The following is a 21245-nucleotide window of genomic DNA, read 5'->3' as shown; positions in this document are numbered from 1 at the left end:
CATCCTTGGGTGAGCAATGTGCTCAGATGAAACACTACATCCTCCGACCTTACTTGGACCTGGAGGGAAGCCAGAGACAGGATGGTGAAGCCAGAATCTCTTGTCGGCCATGGAGTACCACCATCCTGGCTACCTAACAGCCATTCTGAAATACCCTCCCTCCCTCTTTCTCTCCCATTTTTTTAAAAAATGAGGAACCGTAACTACCACACAAGTCAAGAAATAGAACATTGTCCATTACCCAGAAGCTCCCAACGTTCTCTCTCAAATCAGTATTGGCTCTTTCTCCTCCGAATGAAATCCCTGCCCTAACATTCCTGGTGATCCCTTCACAAAGCTCCTCATCCTGGTCAGTCAGTTCTGAGATTCTATAGGGTCTGTAGTAGGATCACATGGTGGTTTTAATGTGCATTTCTCTAATTATGAATAAAGTTGGACTTCATTAAAAACGTTGACATGCCTTTTCATTTGCCCTTTCTATTTTTCTGTTCAGTAGTTTTTGTTTGTTTTTAAGTAAACTCTGAATATGGCCCTTTGTTGGTTAAATGTGTTGAAAATATTTTATCCCATTACATATATATACATATATATATGTGTGTGTGTATATATATATATATTTTTTTCCTTTACGGTTAGCACTTTTTTGTATCCTGTTTAATTTGTTTAAGAAGTCCTTTCTTTTCCCATCTCTGAGGTTAAAAAATTATTATTCTATAAAGTTTATTTTACATTTGACGTTGAGATCTAAAATCTACCAGGGATTGTGTGTGTATAGCATAAGGTAGGGGTCAAGTTTCATTTTTGTTCCTCACATGGACAGCAATTGATTATTCTTCCTCCAATGCCAATTCTGTCATAAATTAAGTGGCTATTTATGCAAGCTGGGAGAGGTTTCTGTTTTAATTTTTTTTCTTCTCCTTCTTCATTCTTATTCTCTGGAAGAGTTTGTATAACAGTGGAATTATTTCATCCTTAGAATTTTGAGATAACTTACCAGAAAAGTCATTTGGGCCTAGAGTTTTCCTTGTAGGAAAGTATTCATTTACAAACTCAGTAATTTAACATTTACATTACTATTTAGCTCTCCGATTTCTTTTCTCTATTTTAGGTTAGTTGTAATTTTTTTTGAGAAAAGTATTCATCTAAATTCACAAATTTATTTTGGCATAAAGCTGTTTATAATATAATCATTATCATTTTTTTAATTTCTGGAAGATCTGTGGTGGGTCCCCTTTTTCATCCCAGAATTGGCTATTTGCGTCCACTTTATTTCTCTATCACCCTTGAAAGAGAATTCTCAATTTTATTAATGCTTCAAAGATTTTTTTCAAAGAATTAACATTTGACTTTGTTGCTTATTTTATATTTCAGTAACTTAGGTTCTTATCTTTCTTGAATCTATTGATTACTCAGCAATGTAATTTTTAACTTCCAAATAGAACTGTTGTTGTTTTTAATATGTGCATGCTATATCTTTTCCTTTTCTATCCCTTCACATTTAAATTTTCAGCATCCTCATGTATTACATGTTTTCAGAAAATTTAAGCTTTACAATACTGTATTAATTGATTCTTAATGTGAACTTACACTAAATAAGAGTCTTTTAAAGTTTAATGGAATTCAATTGAGTTTAATTATTTTCATGTATGCTTTTTTGTCTACCATCTGAGACTTTTCAATTTGTCGTACCTTGCAGATATTCCTGTTTTACCCCTTTTGCTATCTTTTAGGTTGATTGACTTTTTATTATTCTATTTTACTCTATTAGTTTGGAAATTATACACCTCTCTACTGTTCTTTCAGTGGTTACCTTTGAAATTATAACCTGTTAATGTGATTTATCAGTGTATAATATTAAATATTATTTTTACTCCCTCTAACTTTACTTAGTTTTTTATTGCTCATTTTTCCTTCTTTTACCTGAGCATTCTGGGTCTGTCCATGTTTAATTCTTTCAGTTTTTGTTTTGTTTTGTTTTTATTAGATATCCTTAACTCCCTTTCATTCTTACAGAAGTATTTTACTGTTTTTAAAATTCTAGATTGGCAGCTACTTTATTTGAGCAGGTTAAATATGTTATTTCATTGTCTTTGGACTTCCACTGCTTCTTTAAAGGTAATTTGTCTTTTTTTTTCCTTTTTAACCTCTGGCTGCCTTTAAGATTCATGCTTGGTTACCAGTGTCTCACTATGATATGCCTAGGAGTATTTTTCTTTGTGTTTATTCTACTCAGGCTTTATTTTTTAAACAAAAGTGACATTTACAGAAAGAAAGGTTCACCTTTATTCTATGCACCTGCCTATAAATTTATAGGAACACACTCATTCCTGTTTGTCAATACCACCACATGACCCTCTGTGGTCTGCTGTGGTCTGAATGTTTGTGTCCCCCTAAAACTCATATGTTGAAGCCCTACCCCCCAGTGTGGTGGTGTTAGGAGGTGGAGCCCTTGGGAGGTGATTAGGTTATGTGGGTGGAGGCTCCATGAATGGGATTAGTGCCCTTATAACAGGGACCCCGGAGAGCTAGCTCCTTCCTTCCACCACATGAGGGCAAGCAGGAAGTTGGCAATCTGCAACCTGCAAGAGGGATGTCATCGGTGCCAGCACCCTGACCTTGGACTCCAGCCTCCAGAACTGTGGCCAACACATCACTGCTCTTTACAGGCCACCTGGCCTGTGACATTTTGTTACACAGCCCAGCCCTGGCCACTGCACCCAGCCTCTAGTAACCACTCATCTCTTACTGTCCCTGTAGTTTGCTTTTTCCCAAATGTCATATAAATGCAATCATACTTAGAGTCTTTTGATTCTTTTTTCACTCAGTTCAATGCATTTGTGATGCATCCATTTTGTTGTGTGTAATAATGGTTCATCCTTTTTTATTGCAGAGTTGATCCATGCACTGGTCAGCCTGTGAAATGCTTCTGATGGGCCCACCCAGAGGCACTCACACCTCCAGTAACCTCTTCCCACGATTTGACTGGGCATGTGGCCTGAATCCAACAAGCTGGATGTGGTTGGAGTGCTGGCTGTCCCCTCCAAGAGCAGCCGTGCAGTGGGCGTGGCTTCTATCCTGGGTGCTCTTCCTTGCTTTCCCATGGACAGCTTGCTTGGGGGAAGCCAGCCGCCCTGTTGTGAGGCCTCCCTTGTGGAGATGCTCCTGTGAGTTATGTTGAAATCAAACCATCTTTCCAACCAGCCTCAAGATGACTACAGGTTTGACTGATAGCTGATCGCTTCCTCGCAAGGGACCCTGAACCAAAGGCACTCAGCTCAGCCACACCCAGATTCCTGACCCACAGAAACTACAAAACAACAGCTTCTAAGTTCTGGAGGGTAATTTTTACACAGCAATTAATAACGAATACAGTCCAGTCACCAACTGAAGGACAATTCATTTATTTCCAGTTTTAGGTGATTATGAATAAAGGTAGGATACACATTTGTATACAGGTGTTTATATGGACGTTGTTTTCATTTCTCTTTGGTAAACACCCAGGAAGGGGGCTGCTGGGTCATATGGAAAGTGTATGTTTATAAGAAATTGCCAACTTAAACCTGTTTCTTAGTGCTTTCATCAGTGTTGGAGAATTCTCTCCCATTTCTCACCAGATATTTTCTCTTGCCCACAGACTCTCTCTCCTTTCTCCAGAATTCCAAAAACAGTTCTCAGCATATCCTTCAGGTCTCTAAACTATTTTACTGGAATATAGGTTCTAAATCATTTTCTGGAATTTCCACTCTTCTCTTCTGCTTCTTTTTGTTTCATTCTGGATATTTTCTGATTTATCTTCCACTTCCCTAGGATTTTTTTTAATGGCTGTGTCTAATTGACTTTAACCTCATCCTCTATTGTACTTAGTTTTATGACTGCATTTTTCAGTTTCAGAATTTCCATTTGACACGTTTTCATGGTTTCTGATTTCTGCTGAGATTCTCATTCTTTTATCTCCTTAGGCCTAGTAAACATACTTATTTTAAAGTATATGGTTTTGAACTCCAATCTTTTGAGCCCCATGGATAATACACTGCAGTGGATTGCTATTTATGCTTGTAATTTTCATCTGCTTTTGTGTCCTCATGTACCTGGTTCTTTCTGATTATGTGTTGAACTTTGTATTTGAAAAATGGTTTGTAAGAACATTCTGAAGTCTAGAGTACTGTAATTGTCCTTTGGGATAGATTATACTTTTTTTCTCCCAGGTACCTGTGGGCCCTGTCAATCCTGGAGGACCTCACTCCTGTCCCAGGGATTGAGAAGATTCATAGCTGAGCTGGGGTTCCTGGTTTTTCTCCTGACTCTCAGGATGGACGCTTCAAGGCTTCACCCCAGGGCCTTGGCAGGTGCTGGACTCAGCCTGTCCCCACAATCCTAAAAGGCACAGCCAAGCTTCTCAGCTACCTCCTGTGGACTCAGTGAATGCCCCAATGTCCTTCAGAGAAAAGCTTAGAATATAGGCTTCTTTGCTTGGCCTTCATTGCATCCCGTGCCCACCTTCTCAGTCTCTTCAAGAAAAGATTGGTCTGAATTTTCCCTTCAGACAATACTACAAGCCCTGGGCTTCTTCTAGTGTGGGAGGAATAAGCTATTTGTTTAAGCCACTATTAGACAGGGTTTGGATACACACAGTCAAGCCAATTTCTACAGGTTACCTTCAATGATACACTCACATCGAACACCTAAAGCCAGTGTGGTGTTTATCATTCCTTCAGTAGTATTTTCCTTCACAGTTTTGAGGTATGAAAAGAAAAAGGGGAGGGGGGAGGGATAAAATAGGAGTTTGGGATTAAAATATATGCACTGCTATATATAAAATAGATAACCAACAGGGACCTATTGTATAGCATGGGAAACTATACTCAATTGCTTGTAATAATCTATTAGGGAAAAGAACACACACACACACACACATATATATATACATACACATATACACACACACACATATATATCTGAATCACTTTGCTGTACACCTGAATCTAACCAACATTATAAATCAACTATATTGCAATAATTTTTTAAATAAATAAAAAATAAATAAATTTTAAAAAGAAATGAAAAAGATATATTTTTCATTAAAAATACTGTTAGAGCATCCATCGCCTCCTTCTGCTCAGTATACGTCTCATTTTATACTGGTTTCCGCAGACCAAATACTCCATAAAAATCTCTGAAAATTTAACTAATACCGAATGCAATCTGAATTCTTTAACTTGAAAATAATAAGTTGACAACACACCTTAGAGTGATATTTCATACTTTATACCCTTTTCCAGTTTTTAAGCCTACTTCATTTTTGTTTTAATTCCATTCTCCCTAGAAAGCTGATACAACTTAGAACGTATATCTATTTACTTCTGGGTGTAAAGAGGTGCTTACCGTTTGAGACGGAATTTCCATTTTCAGCAGTGATCGCGCTGGAGAGTGAATTAGATAATTGAATCCCATGGTTATTTGCATTTCTATCTTGGGTCTCTGATGCAATTTCTGATGTACCAAGATCATCTCGGCTAGTAAGGTTCATGTTAGTTTCAAAACCTGAAACAAATTGTAAAAAAAATTTCTTCTTTTCTGATAAAGTGTACTGAGCAAGTTGAATCAAATAGTGGAAGGAAATATTAAAACTTATGAAAACAAACATTAATTATGTTTGAAACAGTAAATTAATAATCACCCTTAATCAAACGTATAGCCTACAAAATATTCACCAAATTTTGACATAACACTGTTAAACATAATGGGATGCATTCAGTGGCAATCATGAATTTCATAACTTGTTATTTTCAAACATTATTATGAAATTCTATAAAGAAATTTTGATATCCTATGTCTAATTACTTCTCATTACAGAACTGCCTGTCTTGAGAAGGTTCTTTCCTAAAAGAAGCATGGCAATTTATTCATGTTTCAGAAGTTTTCTGAGCTTTTAAATTAAGTCGAGCTGAGGCAACCTTGTAGCTTTGAAAAAAAGGTAACACATATATTTTCACTATTGTTACAAAGTTTATTATCCACTTAGGAAGACTAAACTTCAAAACCCGACTTCTGCATTCTATACAGTAACAAAATTACCTAAATGTTTAATGCATATGCAGTATTGAGTTCTCTGAGGTGAAGAACACAGAAGCCACTGTCCAAATTAGGCTGAAGAGCTGAAAGCAGCCCTCCAACCCTCTGGGGAATTTCTGTTCACCATCAGGGATTTGCCATGTTGCTTCTGCCCCTTGTCTGTGGGTGCAGAGTAGATGCTGGGTATCTCTTAGTCAGACTGTTCTGAAGTTTTAGGCCAATACGTTATTCAAAAAGGATGATAAACGTAGTATGCTTTATTATATTTTACGGATGGAGGGACAGTTTACCCACCGTAACGGCAGCAGGAAGCAGGGCGCCAGCCCCCCCAAGCTCATCCCCAAGGCTGGGCTTGGCAGGATCCTAGCTCTCCCTCCTGGATGCTGTCTCCCCTCGCCCTTGAGACTTGCACTCAAATAGCGCCCAGGCCCTCAGCATCTACCCAGATGCTCACACTGACACGTTTTGGTGCTTGGGATACACATACCCTATGCCTGGGATGCCCTCTCCCTGCTCAGCCCTCTTCGCTCCCCACCATCAGTAATCTTGCTCAGAGCATCTTCTGTGCAGTGCAGGGGCTGCTCCTTTACAAGTGAACAGGTCTGGTGTGCCCAGACAGGAGACCGTTCCAAGGCTTAGAGAAGGAAGATGTGGACAGATAGAATGAGGGCAAAATGAGCAGGGCTTTGACAACCAGGTGGAAGAGGTTCTATTTCCACGACCCAGGGAGTAGCTCCAGACTCCTTGCATTGAAACAACAAGTGAAAAGGCTTTGGCCAGGCCAAGGTGGGAATAGCGGCCAAGGCGAGATCGGGTGATCGTCACCGTCTTAGCTCTTGACAGCCAGAGATTATTGAACGGGCTGGAACTGAAAGAGTACCTATTCAACTTGGTCAACTCTATTTTGCCTTTTTAAAAATAATCTTCTGAAAATTAGTAAAACAGGTTTGGTTTTAAAGCTATCTCAAGACACATTCACCTGCTTTTATTTCTCTTTAAGCTTTTTTTTTTTTTCACTCTTTAATTCAGTTGTTTATTGAATGCTTACTCTGGCCAGACTCTCTCCACTAGCTGGAGGTCCAGTAATGTGTAGACAGGTAGCTTGGAGCGTCACCTGCAGGACTGTCATTGACAACAAACAAAGGAACAAGCAAGCAGATGAAGGAACTCGGTGGGCTCCCAGCTGGGTGGCAGTGGGACTGGGCAGCCCTGGTTCTCTGGCAGTGGGTCAGGGAACCTTCTCCAGGGGCTCTTGTTTAGGCTCAGAGTGTGAAGCAGGGCGTAGCACCTAGGTAACAGGGACGTCCTTTTAGGTCTGGTGGTACAGGACCCAGTCCTCTGAGACACTGTGTGAACTCCTGGTATGAATATGTGATGCTAGCTTCCCCCAGAATGGATTTCTATCTCATAATCAACTGCTATATGTAAATTATAGTCGAACCCTCCAGTTTTGCTATTAAAGTTAAAAAAAAAATCTTCATATGTCCAATCAGCAGGTTCACTTGTAGCCAAGAAATGTTTTAAAATGCGTCACAAAACTTAGGCTGTGATCCTTACATTATCTACTAAAATTTTCTCTATGTTTTTATCGTAAGAGCGCACGTCTGTCTATTCCAAGGATGGCTCTGGATTGGAATGAGGGAGCGAGTCCTTCTTAAGACGGAAGAATAAGTGGTCAACCTGATGACAATTATTCACACTGTTCTTACGGTAATTACCATTTCCTGCATGTTTATTATGTGCCAATTCCCTGCTAGAGGTGGGACTTGACTTAGTTCTCATTTTCATAACAATTCTGAAGAGATGTCACTCCCTCGCCTGTTTTTGAGATGAGGTCACTGAGGCCTGAGGAGGTGAATCTACCCGCGAACATTTCACAGTGAGCCAGTGTGTTGCCGCTGGGTTTAGACTGAGGCGTGCAGGGCTCTGCCATCCACCCACACTCATTCTTTGGCTTGGCCCCTTCCTTATTTCCTTTGCTGATGTAAAGAATAAAGCAGCTTCTTTTCTGTGCCTTTATCACCCATGCCTCAGTGGTAATGAACTGGGAAACCCTCTAGCCACTGAAATAGAGTTGCAACATCAATATCGACATCGCCACTTTGGGGTTATGCTTATTCATGAATATTAACCAAGGAATTCTTGGTTACTACATTCTGTGTCAGCCTCTTCTCATAAACACCCTGACTCCATGTTGAACCCATGCATGAGAGTCTGTGCCCCAACTTGTTCATTACTTGATTCAACCCCAATGAGGTTTTGACTCTCAAAAATTTGATTTTACTGTAAAGTTGTCAGTTTCATGCAAGAACGGTTGCGACATTCCTCGTCAAAAGTACACTCATTATATAAACACCGAAGGAATTGCAATGGCATCCCATCAAGAGGACCCTGGCATGAAGTCTGAAGAAGGCTTGGTTATAAAAGTGCAGGTACAGGAGGCACATTTTGTGGAAAATTTTAAAAAACAACACAGATCAAATACAGTCATCAGGGCTTCCCTGGTGGTGCAGTGGTTGGGAGTCCACCTGCCGATGCAGGGGACACTGGTTCGTGCCTCGGTCCAGGAAGATCCCATATGCCACGGAGCAGCTGGGCCCGTGAGCCATGGCCACTGAGCCTGCGTGTCTGGAGCCTGTGCTCCACAACGGGAGAGGCTACAACAGTGAGAGGCCCGCATACCGCAAAAAAAAAAAAAAATACAGTCATCAAGTTTGTTCATGCCTCCAAGCCATGGTCATCAGTGTTTTGAGGGTGAAGAAAAGTCACACCAAAAGAAACTATTTGAGATTCTTAATGAATCTAAACAAACAAGTAAGGAAGTGAGGGCTGGAAAATCCCCCATAGAGATTTAAGGGTGTGTCTGAGTCTTTGTTGTATCTCTGCATCTTGTGAAATCAGTGGCCTGTGCAGTTCAGGGGCAGCCTTCTGATGGGCGCATCGTAACATTACCTAATTCGAATTCCTGTGGAATTTTCTTGTAGCCTGTGAACAGGGTTTCTCTGTGACCGCCCCCTGCTTCCTGGTGCTGTTCTCACAGGTATAGGAAAGATGAATCACATCGGGGGATGTGACTCAAAGATACAGTCTCAGTCTTCACATTAAGATATGATGATTGAACACAAGTTTGCAATGAAGGCACATTCAAGTTGAGTATTAATCGAACGAGACAATTCTACCAAATCTCAAAATATGAATGCAAAAACGATTCCGAAGTCTAGTGCTAGCTTTTATATAACCAGAGTATAAGGCTGGGTGAGTGTGGTGCTTTGAAAACTGTGGTTTTCAATAGGAGATGATACTGCACCCCACACCCGCCACACCCCCTCCCGACCTCTCCAGGGGACATTTGACTCTGTCTGGAGACATTTTTGGTTTTCACACCGGGGAGGTGGGTGCTACTGGCATCTAGTGGGTAGAGGTAAGGGATGCTGCAAAACCCCCTACAATGCACAGGACAGGCCTCCAGGATGAAGACTGGGGGACAAGACATCTGGCCTGGGATGTCAACAGGGCTGATGTTGACAAACCCTGCTTTAAAAGCTAAGTCATGGGATTTCCCTGGCGGTCCAATGGTTAAGACTCCATGCTTCCACTGCAGGGGGTGCTGGTTCAATCCCTGGTCGGGGAACTGAGATGCCACGTGTCACGTGGCATAGCCAAAAGAAAAAAGATTTTTTTTTTAATTAAAAAAAAAAAGTCAGTTCATGCCATTTCCCACTCACATCTCTCCACCGGTTTCTTATTTTGCTCAGGTCATGATCCAAAGGCTTCCTGAGGCTGAGGGACCCTCCAGGACCCTGCTCCCTGCTCGCCTTGGACCTCATTTCCAACTGCCCATCTGCCACACCCCTCCCCCACCCCACCAGCTTCTCTGCATCCCTGCACTCATCCTCTAACTCTCCCAGAGTGAAGCCGGGGCCTCTGCGCTTTGTTCAGGGCTCCGTGCTAACTACCCTGAGCAGAAAGGCCTTCCCAACAACCTTCTGGAAAATGGCACCCCTCTCCCTTCCCCAGGTCAATTTCTGTCCTCACAACTTGCTTTAGCTTTCTATACGGTCCTTCTCATCACATGACATGTTACGCTTCAAGCATTTGTTTGTTTTCTGTCTCCACCTTCCAGAAAATCGACACCACGAGCTCAAATGCAATCTCGGTGCCTCCAAGGGTGCCTGCACATAGTAGGTGCTCAATAAGTATTTGTTGAAAGAAAGAGAAAAAAGAATAATAAATGAATGAATACAACAACATTGCTATAAAAAATCCACTTTCTTAAAGAAACCACAATCTGTGTAACTGCGAAATAGTTGACAAGTTTACTAACTGAAGAATTCATGTGAATTATTACAGAGAAAGCATACACCACAGTAATCATTTCTCCCCATTCACATGAGATTACTGGAAACTTATAGAAGGATTTCCACTGTTAATGATATGCCTTGAGTTCTAATCTCCACTTATTTAACATTTTAAGGTAAGGAAATTTCAGTGTGTGGTCAACATGTTTTACTCATTCAAAGGGCCAGAGCTGTTTGCTTTCTACCTAAGAGTGTTAAACTGGACAAGACACAATAGCCAAGATACGGAAGCAACCCACTGACGGATGAATGGATAAAGAAGATGTGGTACATATATGCAATGGAATACTACTCAGCCATAAAAAGAATGAAATCTTGCCATTCATGACTACATGGATGGACCTTGAAGGTATCTTGTTAAGTGAAATAAGTTAGACAGAGAAAGACAAATTACTGTGTGATTTCACTTATATGTGGAATTTAAAAAACAAAACAAATGAACAAACATAACAAAGCAGACACAGAGTCATAGATACAGAGAGCAAACAGGTAGTTGCCAGAGGGAAGAGTGGCAGAGGATGAGAGAAATGGTGAGGGAGATTGAGAGGAACGAAGCTTCCAGTTACAGAATAAATGAGTCACGGGTATGAAATGTACAGTGTGGGGAATATAGTCAATAATAATGTCATAGCTTTTAAACACAAACAAAATCAAAGGGCCAGAGCTGTTTGATTTCAGCCTAAGAGCATTAACTTGCAGAAGAAAACACTTGTGAGTATTGGAAATCTATTCCTGACCAACAGTAGGAGATTTCATGTTTTCACTATTTTCCCACTAATTACCACTGATAATTATGTCATTGTTGTCCTACAAATACACAAGGTTCATGCATAGTTGCTTTTTTAAAAAGTCTTACTTGGGCCTCCCTGGTGGCGCAGTGGTTGAGAGTCCGCCTGCCGATGCAGGGGATACGGGTTCGTGCCCCGGTCTGGGAGGATCCCATGTGCCGCGGAGCGGCTGGGCCCGTGAGCCATGGCCGCTGGGCCTGCGCATCCGGAGCCTGTGCTCCGCAACGGGAGAGGCCGCGACAGTGAGAGGCCCGCATACCGCAAAAAGAAAAAAAAAAAAAATAAATAAATAAATAAATAAATAAAAAGTCTTACTTTACATGGTTTTACGATGTCGAATGTCAGGAAATTATCACTGACTTGGTCAGTGTTGACTCCTGGAATCTTGAAGGCTGGAGACGGGTGGAAGCCGGTTGACCCCAAGTCTACACAGGAGGCTCCAGATCGCACGCCACTTTCAAAGACCACTGCTAAGGCCCGTGAGAGTTAAGCAAAGCACCCACAGTTAACATCTGTGTGCCTGACAGCTTTTTCTGACAAAATTTCTATAGCAATGTTGTTGTAGTGATTTTTTTGTTACTTCTTCTTCTTTCTTTTTCTTTCAGCAGATCTTTATTGAGCATCTAGTGTGCGCAGGCACTGTTCTAAGCACAGAACCATGAGTATTTTGCTTTGCTTTGTCTTCTCATTTTAAATAAACATCCACTTTGCTCCCTAAATTTTGGCCATTTTTATTCTTTTTCTTAAAGAAGTTTCTCCTTCCCCCAATTGCATAAGTTTCAATTTCTTGAAAACAAAAAAACCCCAGAACCTGTCCCAAACATAGAGGGCCCTGGCAGCAATGCATCTGATCCAGTCCTGGCTCCTAGGACTTGATTCTCGCTGGGAGATGTCAGTGAATAAGGTGACAAGGGCGCATGACATCTGGCTTTCACTGATACTCCATGAAAGCTTGCTGCTGTTTTACACGATCCTCAGAGCAATGTCCGAGCAGAAGAAGCCTAACTCTTCACTGGTCACAGGACTGGAGTGCAAGTTTACCTGGGAGTCAGAGGTGTAAGTTCACGGAAGGGGACATATCTGGAAGAGGAGAGGAAGCAGGGTTTTGCTGGGAGACAGAGGCTAAGCAGAGGAACTTCTCTCAGGAAAGGGATGCAAAGATTTTCAGGGGAGGAGGGAAGCTTCTTACTAGGGAGGAAGATGACTCCTTGAATAAGTTTGGGGCGCTCGAGAAACACGTGAGTGTGGTGAGCGACTCAGAGAACTCCCTCCAAATCTACAGCCAGAGGAAAGTGGCAAAAGGCACAGGGGCTAGTCCATCCGTGGGAAACAGTGAGATGCCCTTGAATTGGTGGCCACTCTGGGGGCTTTGTGTGAGCTGAATGCAGAGTGATGAGCCGTGGGCCAACCACACTCCTCCTCTACATCAGGAGGCTTCTCCAGGGATGGAACACGTAATTCTAAAGTCCTACACACGTTCAAATGGTATGCAAAGAATTAGCCAAGAGCTTTTAGAAATATATACCTAAAAGAAATGATTCCTTAAATGCTCCCATTCTAGAGGGGTGGTAAGACACAATAAATGACAGGAATGTATGGAAACAATTGACAAAGTGCAAGAAGAAAAAGCACAGATGAGTGTCCAACTATCTTGGGGGATTTAGGGGTGAATAATCTGTAATAGTCATTGTGGGATGCTCAGCTGAGTTAATGTTGGCTGGGTTTTGTGTGTGTGTGTGTTAAAGCCTCTGACACTTAAAATGCCAACATGTACAGGAGATTCAGGGTGCATCCTAACAGGTGCCTCTTCTCAGGCTTCTGGATGGTGACTCGACACAAAAGGTGATCAACTCGAAGGCGATCGTCTCCAGAGCACCTTCAGCAGCAGACCAGGGGCAGAAAGGAAAGCCGTGCAAATGCCCAGGGATCCACAGAAGAGGCGGGGGCTTCGGTGGCCAGGTGAGCCCCGCAGGGCGAGCATGGGGAGAAAACACGGGATTTGCAAGCAGGGACAGAATGCGGCGATGGGGAGGGAAAAGGAAGCCGCAATGTAGAGCAGCAGAGGGAGCACCTCAAGGGCTCTGCCGCAGCGCTGTCCTGGGGTGTGGGAGGAGCCTGGACCGTCCTGGGCATCACACAGGGAATTCCAGCAAATATCCGAGTGAGGGTGTGCCTGGAAGGAGGCTGTATCTGTAAAGTGTTGTTCATCCAGCCACAAAGGTGTACAGCTGACCAGCTTCGAAGAGAGATTGGAAACAGAAGAGCAGTGAGAATTCAGACTCGGGCAGCTGCAGGAGCAGGGCAAGTGGGGTTTCACTGAGTTACAGATCCCTGGGAGCCCAGCCAGGACCAGCGAGGAGGATGCGGTTATAGGGCTGCGAGTGTGGACTCTGAAGTGACAGCCGCCTACCCAAGGGTTAAACCGAGTGGCGATGATTTGAACAAGAGCGTTTGTTAGGACTGAAAAGATAATGTCTGGGGGACAGTTAAAACTCTCTCGGGAGGGAGGATCTCTTCCAGGAAAAGTGACATTCCTACAAGTAAAGAGGCAGACGGCAGAGCACATGTGACAGTGGATACGAACGGTCAGATGTAAGCACGGAGGGGGGAGTGTGCGGGACGGAGGGTGGGTGGCAGGCAGAGGCGAAAGGCTTCTTGAAGCAGGGGGAGGCTCACGGCACCAAATGCCGCAGAAAGGTCAAGGAGAAGGAGGAAGGACCGAGCCATGGAGTGTTTCTTTGGGAAGAATGCTTAAAAACATCACTTCCCTCTGGGTGACCTGGATTTGAGATAGCTTTGGGGTGTATTTTGGAAACGGATGAGATTAAGATCCAGGTTTCTGGAACGCAAGAGAAAAACAAACGATAGCTGTTTGACTGATTTAAGGTTGAGAGTGCTATGCAAGGCATAAAAAATGTGAACATACATTTTAAACTCATTACTCATGCTGGCGATCATTCATTCTGCAACTCTATAGGAAAATTCCTCTGCAGAAAGGCTACTGCAGGGAGGAATGTGCTTGTTTTTTCCTATTTGGCATTAAGGAAAAGTACAAAGTCTGAGGCAGGAGCCTGGCGCGGTCCTGCTGCTTCTCAGCCTCCCGTTTTTAAAATTGAGAAGTCGCAGCTCGACTCTGCTGACAGACACACATAGATGGTGTGTCACTACACGTGGGTAGGACCGCTCAGACCCGAAATCGGCATCCAGCTTGTGCTAAACCAAATCTACTTTGAGTTCCAAGGAACAATGCCTTTTAAATCTCTTATTTCTCTGAAATCTTACATTATTGCACATGAGGAAAAAACACACACACAAAAATAAGGATCCAGAGATCACTCCCCAGGCCCCCTGCACTCTAACAGGTTTCTAGGACACGAATAAGACTTTTTCTTATCCATGAGAGTATAACCCAGACGTCTGGCAGATCGCCTCAGAGAAAAACAAATGTCAAGGGTAGGGATTCAGGTAGACACAGTGGCTGGTCCTAAACTCAAACAGGAAGAGAGATTTCACGTGGGGCGTTGTGTAAGGAGATGTGAGATGTCAGCAGAGGCCAAATTATCAAAGAGGTGTGGTCAGGAGGGCACACGGAAGAGGCGTGTGTTTTGAACAGCAGGAGTCTAACTGACCCTAAGCGACGTGAACCAGACTTCATCACCCCTTTGCTAATAGTCCCAGAAATGGATCAAGAGAGGGCTTCCATGTCTACCAGTGTTGGGGACCAAATGATGTCCCCATGTGATGACTCTTGTGGCAGCCGCATTCCACAACATGGTCATATGGCTATAAGAACTGATAACTCAAGAAGCAGAGAAGTACAACACTGCGGCGACAGGCAAGGATGGGTGGGTTGAGAACATGTATTAGCTGGACTTGCTTCTTACCCTAAGAGGCTAGAGCCGGCCCCCGGGGTTCCTCCCTACTTAAAAAAAAAAAAAAACCCTTATGAAATCATCATTCTTGAATAGATCAAGATTGCTCTCGACCTTGTGTGTTGAGCAGTCTTCTGCGGCAGAAAGTGTCACCAAGACGCACGCTTGGGGTTAAGTCGGGTGGAAGGAAAGGGCTTCCTTGCCCACCCGCCTTAGCTCCCGCCACCCACTCCCCTGCCAAGTCTTAGGAGATGGTTTGTGCTAAAAACACCAACCGAGGCAGGAAATAGAGTGATATCTTCAACAACATATGTGCTGAGCAGGGCAAGAATGTACCCATAGTAAAGCTAAAAAATGACTGTCAGTATAAATAAGGTTTGCAGAAACCAAAAAGGCACAGAGAATTATGTTGTGTCAACTTTCTTTTCAGTTTGACGAGCTGTGGCTCCTTTTGGGCCCAACTCTCCTGTCCCTGCCATGGCGGGAAGAAGCGTGGCCACCCTTCCTTTCCCTGGAGCTCGCCTCCCCTATAAGGAGCTGAATATGCAACATCTAAACGACAAGCTGGCCTGGCCTGGAGGCCCGTTCCTCGTGTCTAATCTCATGGGTCACGCAGGTATTTATATAGCTGGTATTTTTACATTTCCTCAATGCCAGGTGGTAACATAACTCCAGGAGGCCTGGAACACCACACCTGCACAGCTGCACTAGGTTGACAGTGTATGTCCTGGTTTAGGTGTGTGCTTTTCTCCAGAAAGCAAAGGTGGAGAGGACGATATTCCTTTTCATTTATTGGGAGCTTTTGGTATTTGTTGACACTTGTATGGTGTCACATGGATGGGAGACTGGTAATACCTACCATCTGAAAAAACAAGGAGGGTACCCCCAAGACACCTCCATCAGGTTCTACATCCTTTCTCACAAGAACAACCAACACCCAGCAGCGGATCCCTTTAGAATAAGAACTGTTTATTTATTTATGTTTTCATTTCCATGAGAATCGTATTGACTTTATTTTGTCTCTCGGTATTTAACCACCTTTATATATATATATATATATATATATATATTTTTTTTTTTTTTTTTTTTTTTGCGGTACGCAGGCCTCTCACTGCTGTGGCCTCTACCGTTGCAGAGCACAGGCTCCGGAGGCGGAGGCTCAGCGGCCATGGCTCACGGGCCCAGCCGCTCCGCGGCACGTGGGATCTTCCCGGACCGGGGCACGAACCCGTGTCCCCTGCATCGGCAGGCGGACCCCCAACCACTGCACCACCAGGGAAGCCCCACCTTTATATTTAGCTCGTCCTGGAGCCCTTCTTGGATTTTTAATGTTTAGCTAAATTGTTGAAGAACAACTACTTCAGTCCTTGAGAAGTATATAATCTACGTTTGCTCCATTTCAGGGACACCAGCTCGTGCTCCCGTCACAACATGCTGCTCTAGTGCCTTCTGTCCATCCCCTACCTTCACGACGTGAACCTCAGAACAACCAGAGACGTGGCTGAATCACTTACATGTCATACGAGACAAACTCTCATTGTTGGCATTCATTTCACTGATGTAGTTGCAGCCGGGTCAGAGAGAACCAGTAAAATCAGCAAAAGTTCAAAGCCAAAATGCAGTGGCGTATACTGAGTCTTTTCAAAATCCTTGTTCAGAACTAATTATAAACTTTATCCACCCCAGATATTTAAGAGCCCCAAGGTCACAAGCCAGGACCAATGAAAACAGGCAGGAGCCACAGACCTCAAGCCTCTGCCTGCGGGCACATTTCACGAGGAGAACACAGGGCAGGCCTGGGGCAAGACTCCCAGGGCTAGGGCTTGGGAACCCCGGAGGGCTCAGGACCGCAGTGATTTCCACTGGTGCAGAGACATGGCCATGTTTTAACAGCCTGGCGGTGCCCTGAACGTCTGTAGATCAGCCCCACTGCCCACCCCGGGTGGCTGCTAGGCAGCAGCTCTGAGGTCTTACACAACAAATTAAAAATATCTATACAGACTTAAAGTCAGAATTCTCCTCAAGCCATGTGGCCTGTTTCTTTGATGGCTCCCATGATTGTGTCCTTTACAGAAGTAGTAGACGGGTGGACACTACTAATTCCTTGTGCCTTCAAACCCTATGTGCCTGTGACTGAATGTCCCCGGAGCCGTCGCAGTGGCGGTGTCACATCACAGAGATGTTGGCCACTCGGGAAGGATGGGACACTGGGAGGGACACTGAGGGAAAGGCTGAGCTGATCTCAGAGGCTTTCATCTCACCCAGAACTACAGGAAGAAAGACCCTCGGAGCCAGTCAGGAGGTGGCGGTCCCATCCTCGTGGGCCCACAGCTAAGCATTTCTCATCCTTCATTTTTAAAGCATATATGTTTACCAGTACATGAATGTAGGAAAACCCTTTGCACACACCCTGGTGTAGCTCCTCCAAAACATCACTCGGTGATGCCATCATGTCCTTGCATAAACCCTCCTCTTACGGTGCAAGATGCACTGGTCTCAGCCTGTTTCTCTCACTGCTTTGGTTTCACCCTCCTCCTTCCCTCTAGATAAATCCTACCTTCCAGATCAGTGTTGCAAAGGACATATTTATGGGTTGGAAAATCAATTTAGTGGGTCATGATAAGCATTTAAAAACGAAAGAGAGTAGAATGAATTGAATAAAAATGCAGCATTTCACAAGCATGAAGGGTAAGCAGTTTGAGAAACCCAAACAGTATCTTCATGGACAAGGTTTCTTGCTGCCTGGGTACCTCGGATCTCTCGTGTTTCCCTGCTGTGAGCTGCTTCTGAGCAGATCCCATATTTTACTTTTAAAATCCATACAATTTAGTACAATGCCCTGCACAAAACACACCCTCAATGTGTATTTTGAATAAATGAATGAAGCCCGCCCTTCTCATTTAACGATTTTTCCAAACCTCTTTGAAAACTTGAGGCAAGTAGCAAACAGCAACACAAATATTGTTACTCATTGAATCATTTTGCCTGAAGTGAACCTCTGATTTTTTTAATCCTGAAAAGGACTTTGTGTCTTGGGGGCAATGTCATAGAATGATTTTATTGTCTGAAAAATGGAACCTTTTCCCTAAAATCATTACAGAGGGTTCCTTAAGATGGATTTGACCCCTGCAGCAATGGAAATGCTCTCTGATTAGCAGCTGGACCACATTGCTGGGTTTTCTAATGATCATCAGATTAAAAAGACATTTTTATAATCCCTCATCACCACACAGAAGCCCAGTGCCTCTGCCCCATGTCGCTGTCCCAGCCTCTGGAGATTAGACATGATTTCCAGCCTGGGTAAGTGAACTACATCAGTGAAATGAACGCCAGCCATTAGAGTTTTACTGTCTCGTTTGACACGTATGCAATTCAACCAAATATCTGGTTGTGCTAAGTTTCATGTGGTGGGTAGGGGATGGACAGAAGGCACTGGAAGCCATGTCACGACGGGAGCACGAGCTGGTGTCCCTTAAATGGAGCAAATGTAGGTTACATATTTTTCTCAAGGACTGAAGTAGTTATTCTTTCTTTCAGTCTTTTAAAAAAATTTTTATTTTATATTGGAGTATAGTTGATTTACAATGCTGTGTTAGTTTCGGGTGTACAGCAAAGTGATTCAGTTATATACATATATTATTTTTCAGATTCTTTTCCCTTATAGGTTATTACAAGATACTGCATAGAATTCCTGTGCTAGACAGTAGGTCCTTGTTGGTTATATATTTTATATATAGTGGTGTGTACCTGTTAATCCCAACCTCCTAATTTATCGCCCCCACCCCTTTCCCCTTTGGTAACCATGAGTTTGTTTTCTATGTCTGTGAGTCTGTTTCTGTTTTGTAAATAAGTTCATGTGTCATATTTTAGATTCCACGTATAAGTGATATCGCATGATATTTGTCTTTCTCTTTCTGACTTACTTCACCTAGTATGATAATCTCTAGGTCCATGAAGTAGTTATTCATTTTTTTTTTTTTTTTTTTTTTTGCGGTATGCGGGCCTCTCACTGTTTTGGCCCCTCCCGCTGCAGAGTACAGGTTCCGGACACGCAGGCTCAGCGGCCATGGCTCACGGGCCCAGCCGCTCCGCGGCATGTGGGATCTTCCCAGACCGGGGCACGAACCCGTGTCCCCTGCATTGGCAGGTGGACCCCCAACCACTGCGCCACCAGGGAGGCCCAGTAGTTATTCTTAACACAAGTTTCTATTAAAAATCCAGGAGGGTATCCATTACAAGCCATATATAAAGGTGGTTAAATACCAAGAGACAAGACAAAGTCAATATAATTCTCATGAAAATTAAAAACAACTATACTCTTCTGCTGTAGACAATCTGCTGCTGGACATTGGTTATTTACTTGAAAAAAGACATGTGAACTGGTAAGAGTATTGCGGGCGTTAGGCTACTTTAAATGGATGTAAATGGATGCCCTCCATCCTGCTTCTAAATCCAGCCTGGCCCTGTCCTGCTGGTGATCTCACCTGAGAACTGGAATTAAGCAAACATAACTCCGACAAACAGATGTGACTTCAGGAAGTAATTTAAGGGCTGCAAGCTTTGGTTCCCGTTTCAGTAACGTGGAAATGCCTGAATAGGGGTAGTTTTCACCCACTGCTTTGCTCAAGTCTTCTCTTACTCCTTCCTGGATCTTTCCACATCAAAGGAGAATAGTAAAACTAAGATCGAAAACATGCCCATTTGCTTGGGAATTACCCTGTTGTACCTACAGTGTACATATGCCAGTTCTTCCATTCTTTAAAATGGACATTTTGGCCAGGGGACGGGGGGGAAGAGTATGTTTGATCATGAGTCAGAGTTTTGGGTGTGAAGAAGCTCTTTTGTAGGTTTTGCAGGGCTTGGGTAATACACAAATTCTCAGGTATGCTACCGTGAGTGTTCCATTGTAAACGTGTGTCATCTCGGCTCCAGTTCATGTCTGCCATGCTTTGGTCCCTGCATATTTTAGGACCGAGTCACGTGTGTGGGGAGGAAAGCAAACTAGATTGGCTTATTAAAATTAACATGTATTACTGAATGTAAAATTGCAATTGCTCGGGATATTGTCAGTGTACAATGTCTAAGTATGAACATTTCTGGTTTCAAGGAGAAACCAGAAAAAGAAAGAAGTGAAAACCAGCATAGAAAAAGGTCTGAGAAGCTTCACACACAGCGGGTGTGAGGGGATGGCTGCTGACTCATGGGATAGGGCAGTGGGTAAAATGACATTGAATATAGCTGGCTCTCAGGTGGTGAGGAATTTTCTAGGCTAATCTGAGAATTAATCATAAAAATGATTCAAGCCAGCCTAAAGAACCTAAACACTCTTAGGTAATTAAGAAACAGCTTCTTCTCTTCCAATCCTCTTAAGGAGAGAACATGGCAGCGGCCCAGCTCATCTTTAGGAAAACTTTCCATGTACCCTGTCACTTCTAAGAGTTTCTTCACAAAAGGAAGAAAACCCCGGGATATTGTATTCTGTGGCAATAATGAGATGCGGATAGCCAGGAAGGTCTTTATTAACTTGCTTTGGGAGAGTTGCTGAGTGGCTTAGAGGATAAAGCACGGGGTTTCTCTTTGGAGCCCCCAGTGGGCATTTAATTCAAAACCTAGTCTAGAGACCCCCAACACACAATGGCTGCTTGCTTTAACGGGTTGATGGTATGAAAAATATTTACTGGTTAGGAAAGATAATCCACTTCTGAAAAGACTGCCCTCTTTTCCAGAATTCCAGGTACAAAAGAGTCTCCTCCCACTGACTGTGCATTAGAGAACAGCCGAGCTGGGATGGCTTCTCTGCCTCTTCTGGCTCATCTCAGAAATGATGAACTATTTGTGCAAGATACCTATCTCTGGTCTGAAGGCATGCTGGCAGCTGTAGACTCACAGCCAAGACGTTAAGCTAATTTCCCAGGATAATTCACACTATTCAAAGGGTAACTTTTTGATCAGGTTGATCTAAATATTTAATTGTCACAACTCTCTGGTTGCTTTGGCTCCTGGGTTTCAAGGAAGAATGAAGCAGCTGTGCCTGGTGGAAGTACCAAGCTCAGGAGACCTCTGAGTTTAAGATTCTCCCAACAAACATTTATTGAGGGGCTCTGAGTACGGGCCTGACACTATTATTTTTTTCAGCCATGTTTCTAATTTTGCCA

The 21245-nt window shown here is 43.2% G+C and overlaps 1 protein-coding gene and 1 long non-coding RNA gene across 2 annotated transcripts in view; one reads left to right on the top strand and one right to left on the bottom strand.

Moving 5' to 3' along the window:
- MYO16 (myosin XVI) overlaps positions 1–21245 on the bottom strand; it is a gene marked incomplete at both ends in the record, with an annotated part of 418949 nt that overhangs the window by 27073 nt on the left and 370631 nt on the right. The window contains one exon of the mRNA XM_082602366.1: positions 5383–5541. Coding sequence (XP_082458492.1) covers positions 5383–5541 — 159 coding nt within the window. The remainder of the gene's footprint in view (positions 1–5382; positions 5542–21245) is intronic.
- LOC309792716 lies at positions 13468–16667 on the top strand. Its single transcript, XR_014291768.1, has 3 exons — positions 13468–13810; positions 15521–15706; positions 16494–16667. It is a non-coding gene; the product is annotated as an uncharacterized lncRNA (long non-coding RNA).

The sequence above is a fragment of the Mesoplodon mirus genome, assembly GCF_964341445.2.
Source record: "Mesoplodon mirus genome assembly, chromosome: 17".
In the NCBI taxonomy this organism is placed as follows: domain Eukaryota; kingdom Metazoa; phylum Chordata; class Mammalia; order Artiodactyla; family Ziphiidae; genus Mesoplodon; species Mesoplodon mirus.
The sequence above is the reverse complement of the archived record's forward strand: the minus strand, read 5'-3'. Positions and strand labels throughout refer to the sequence as shown.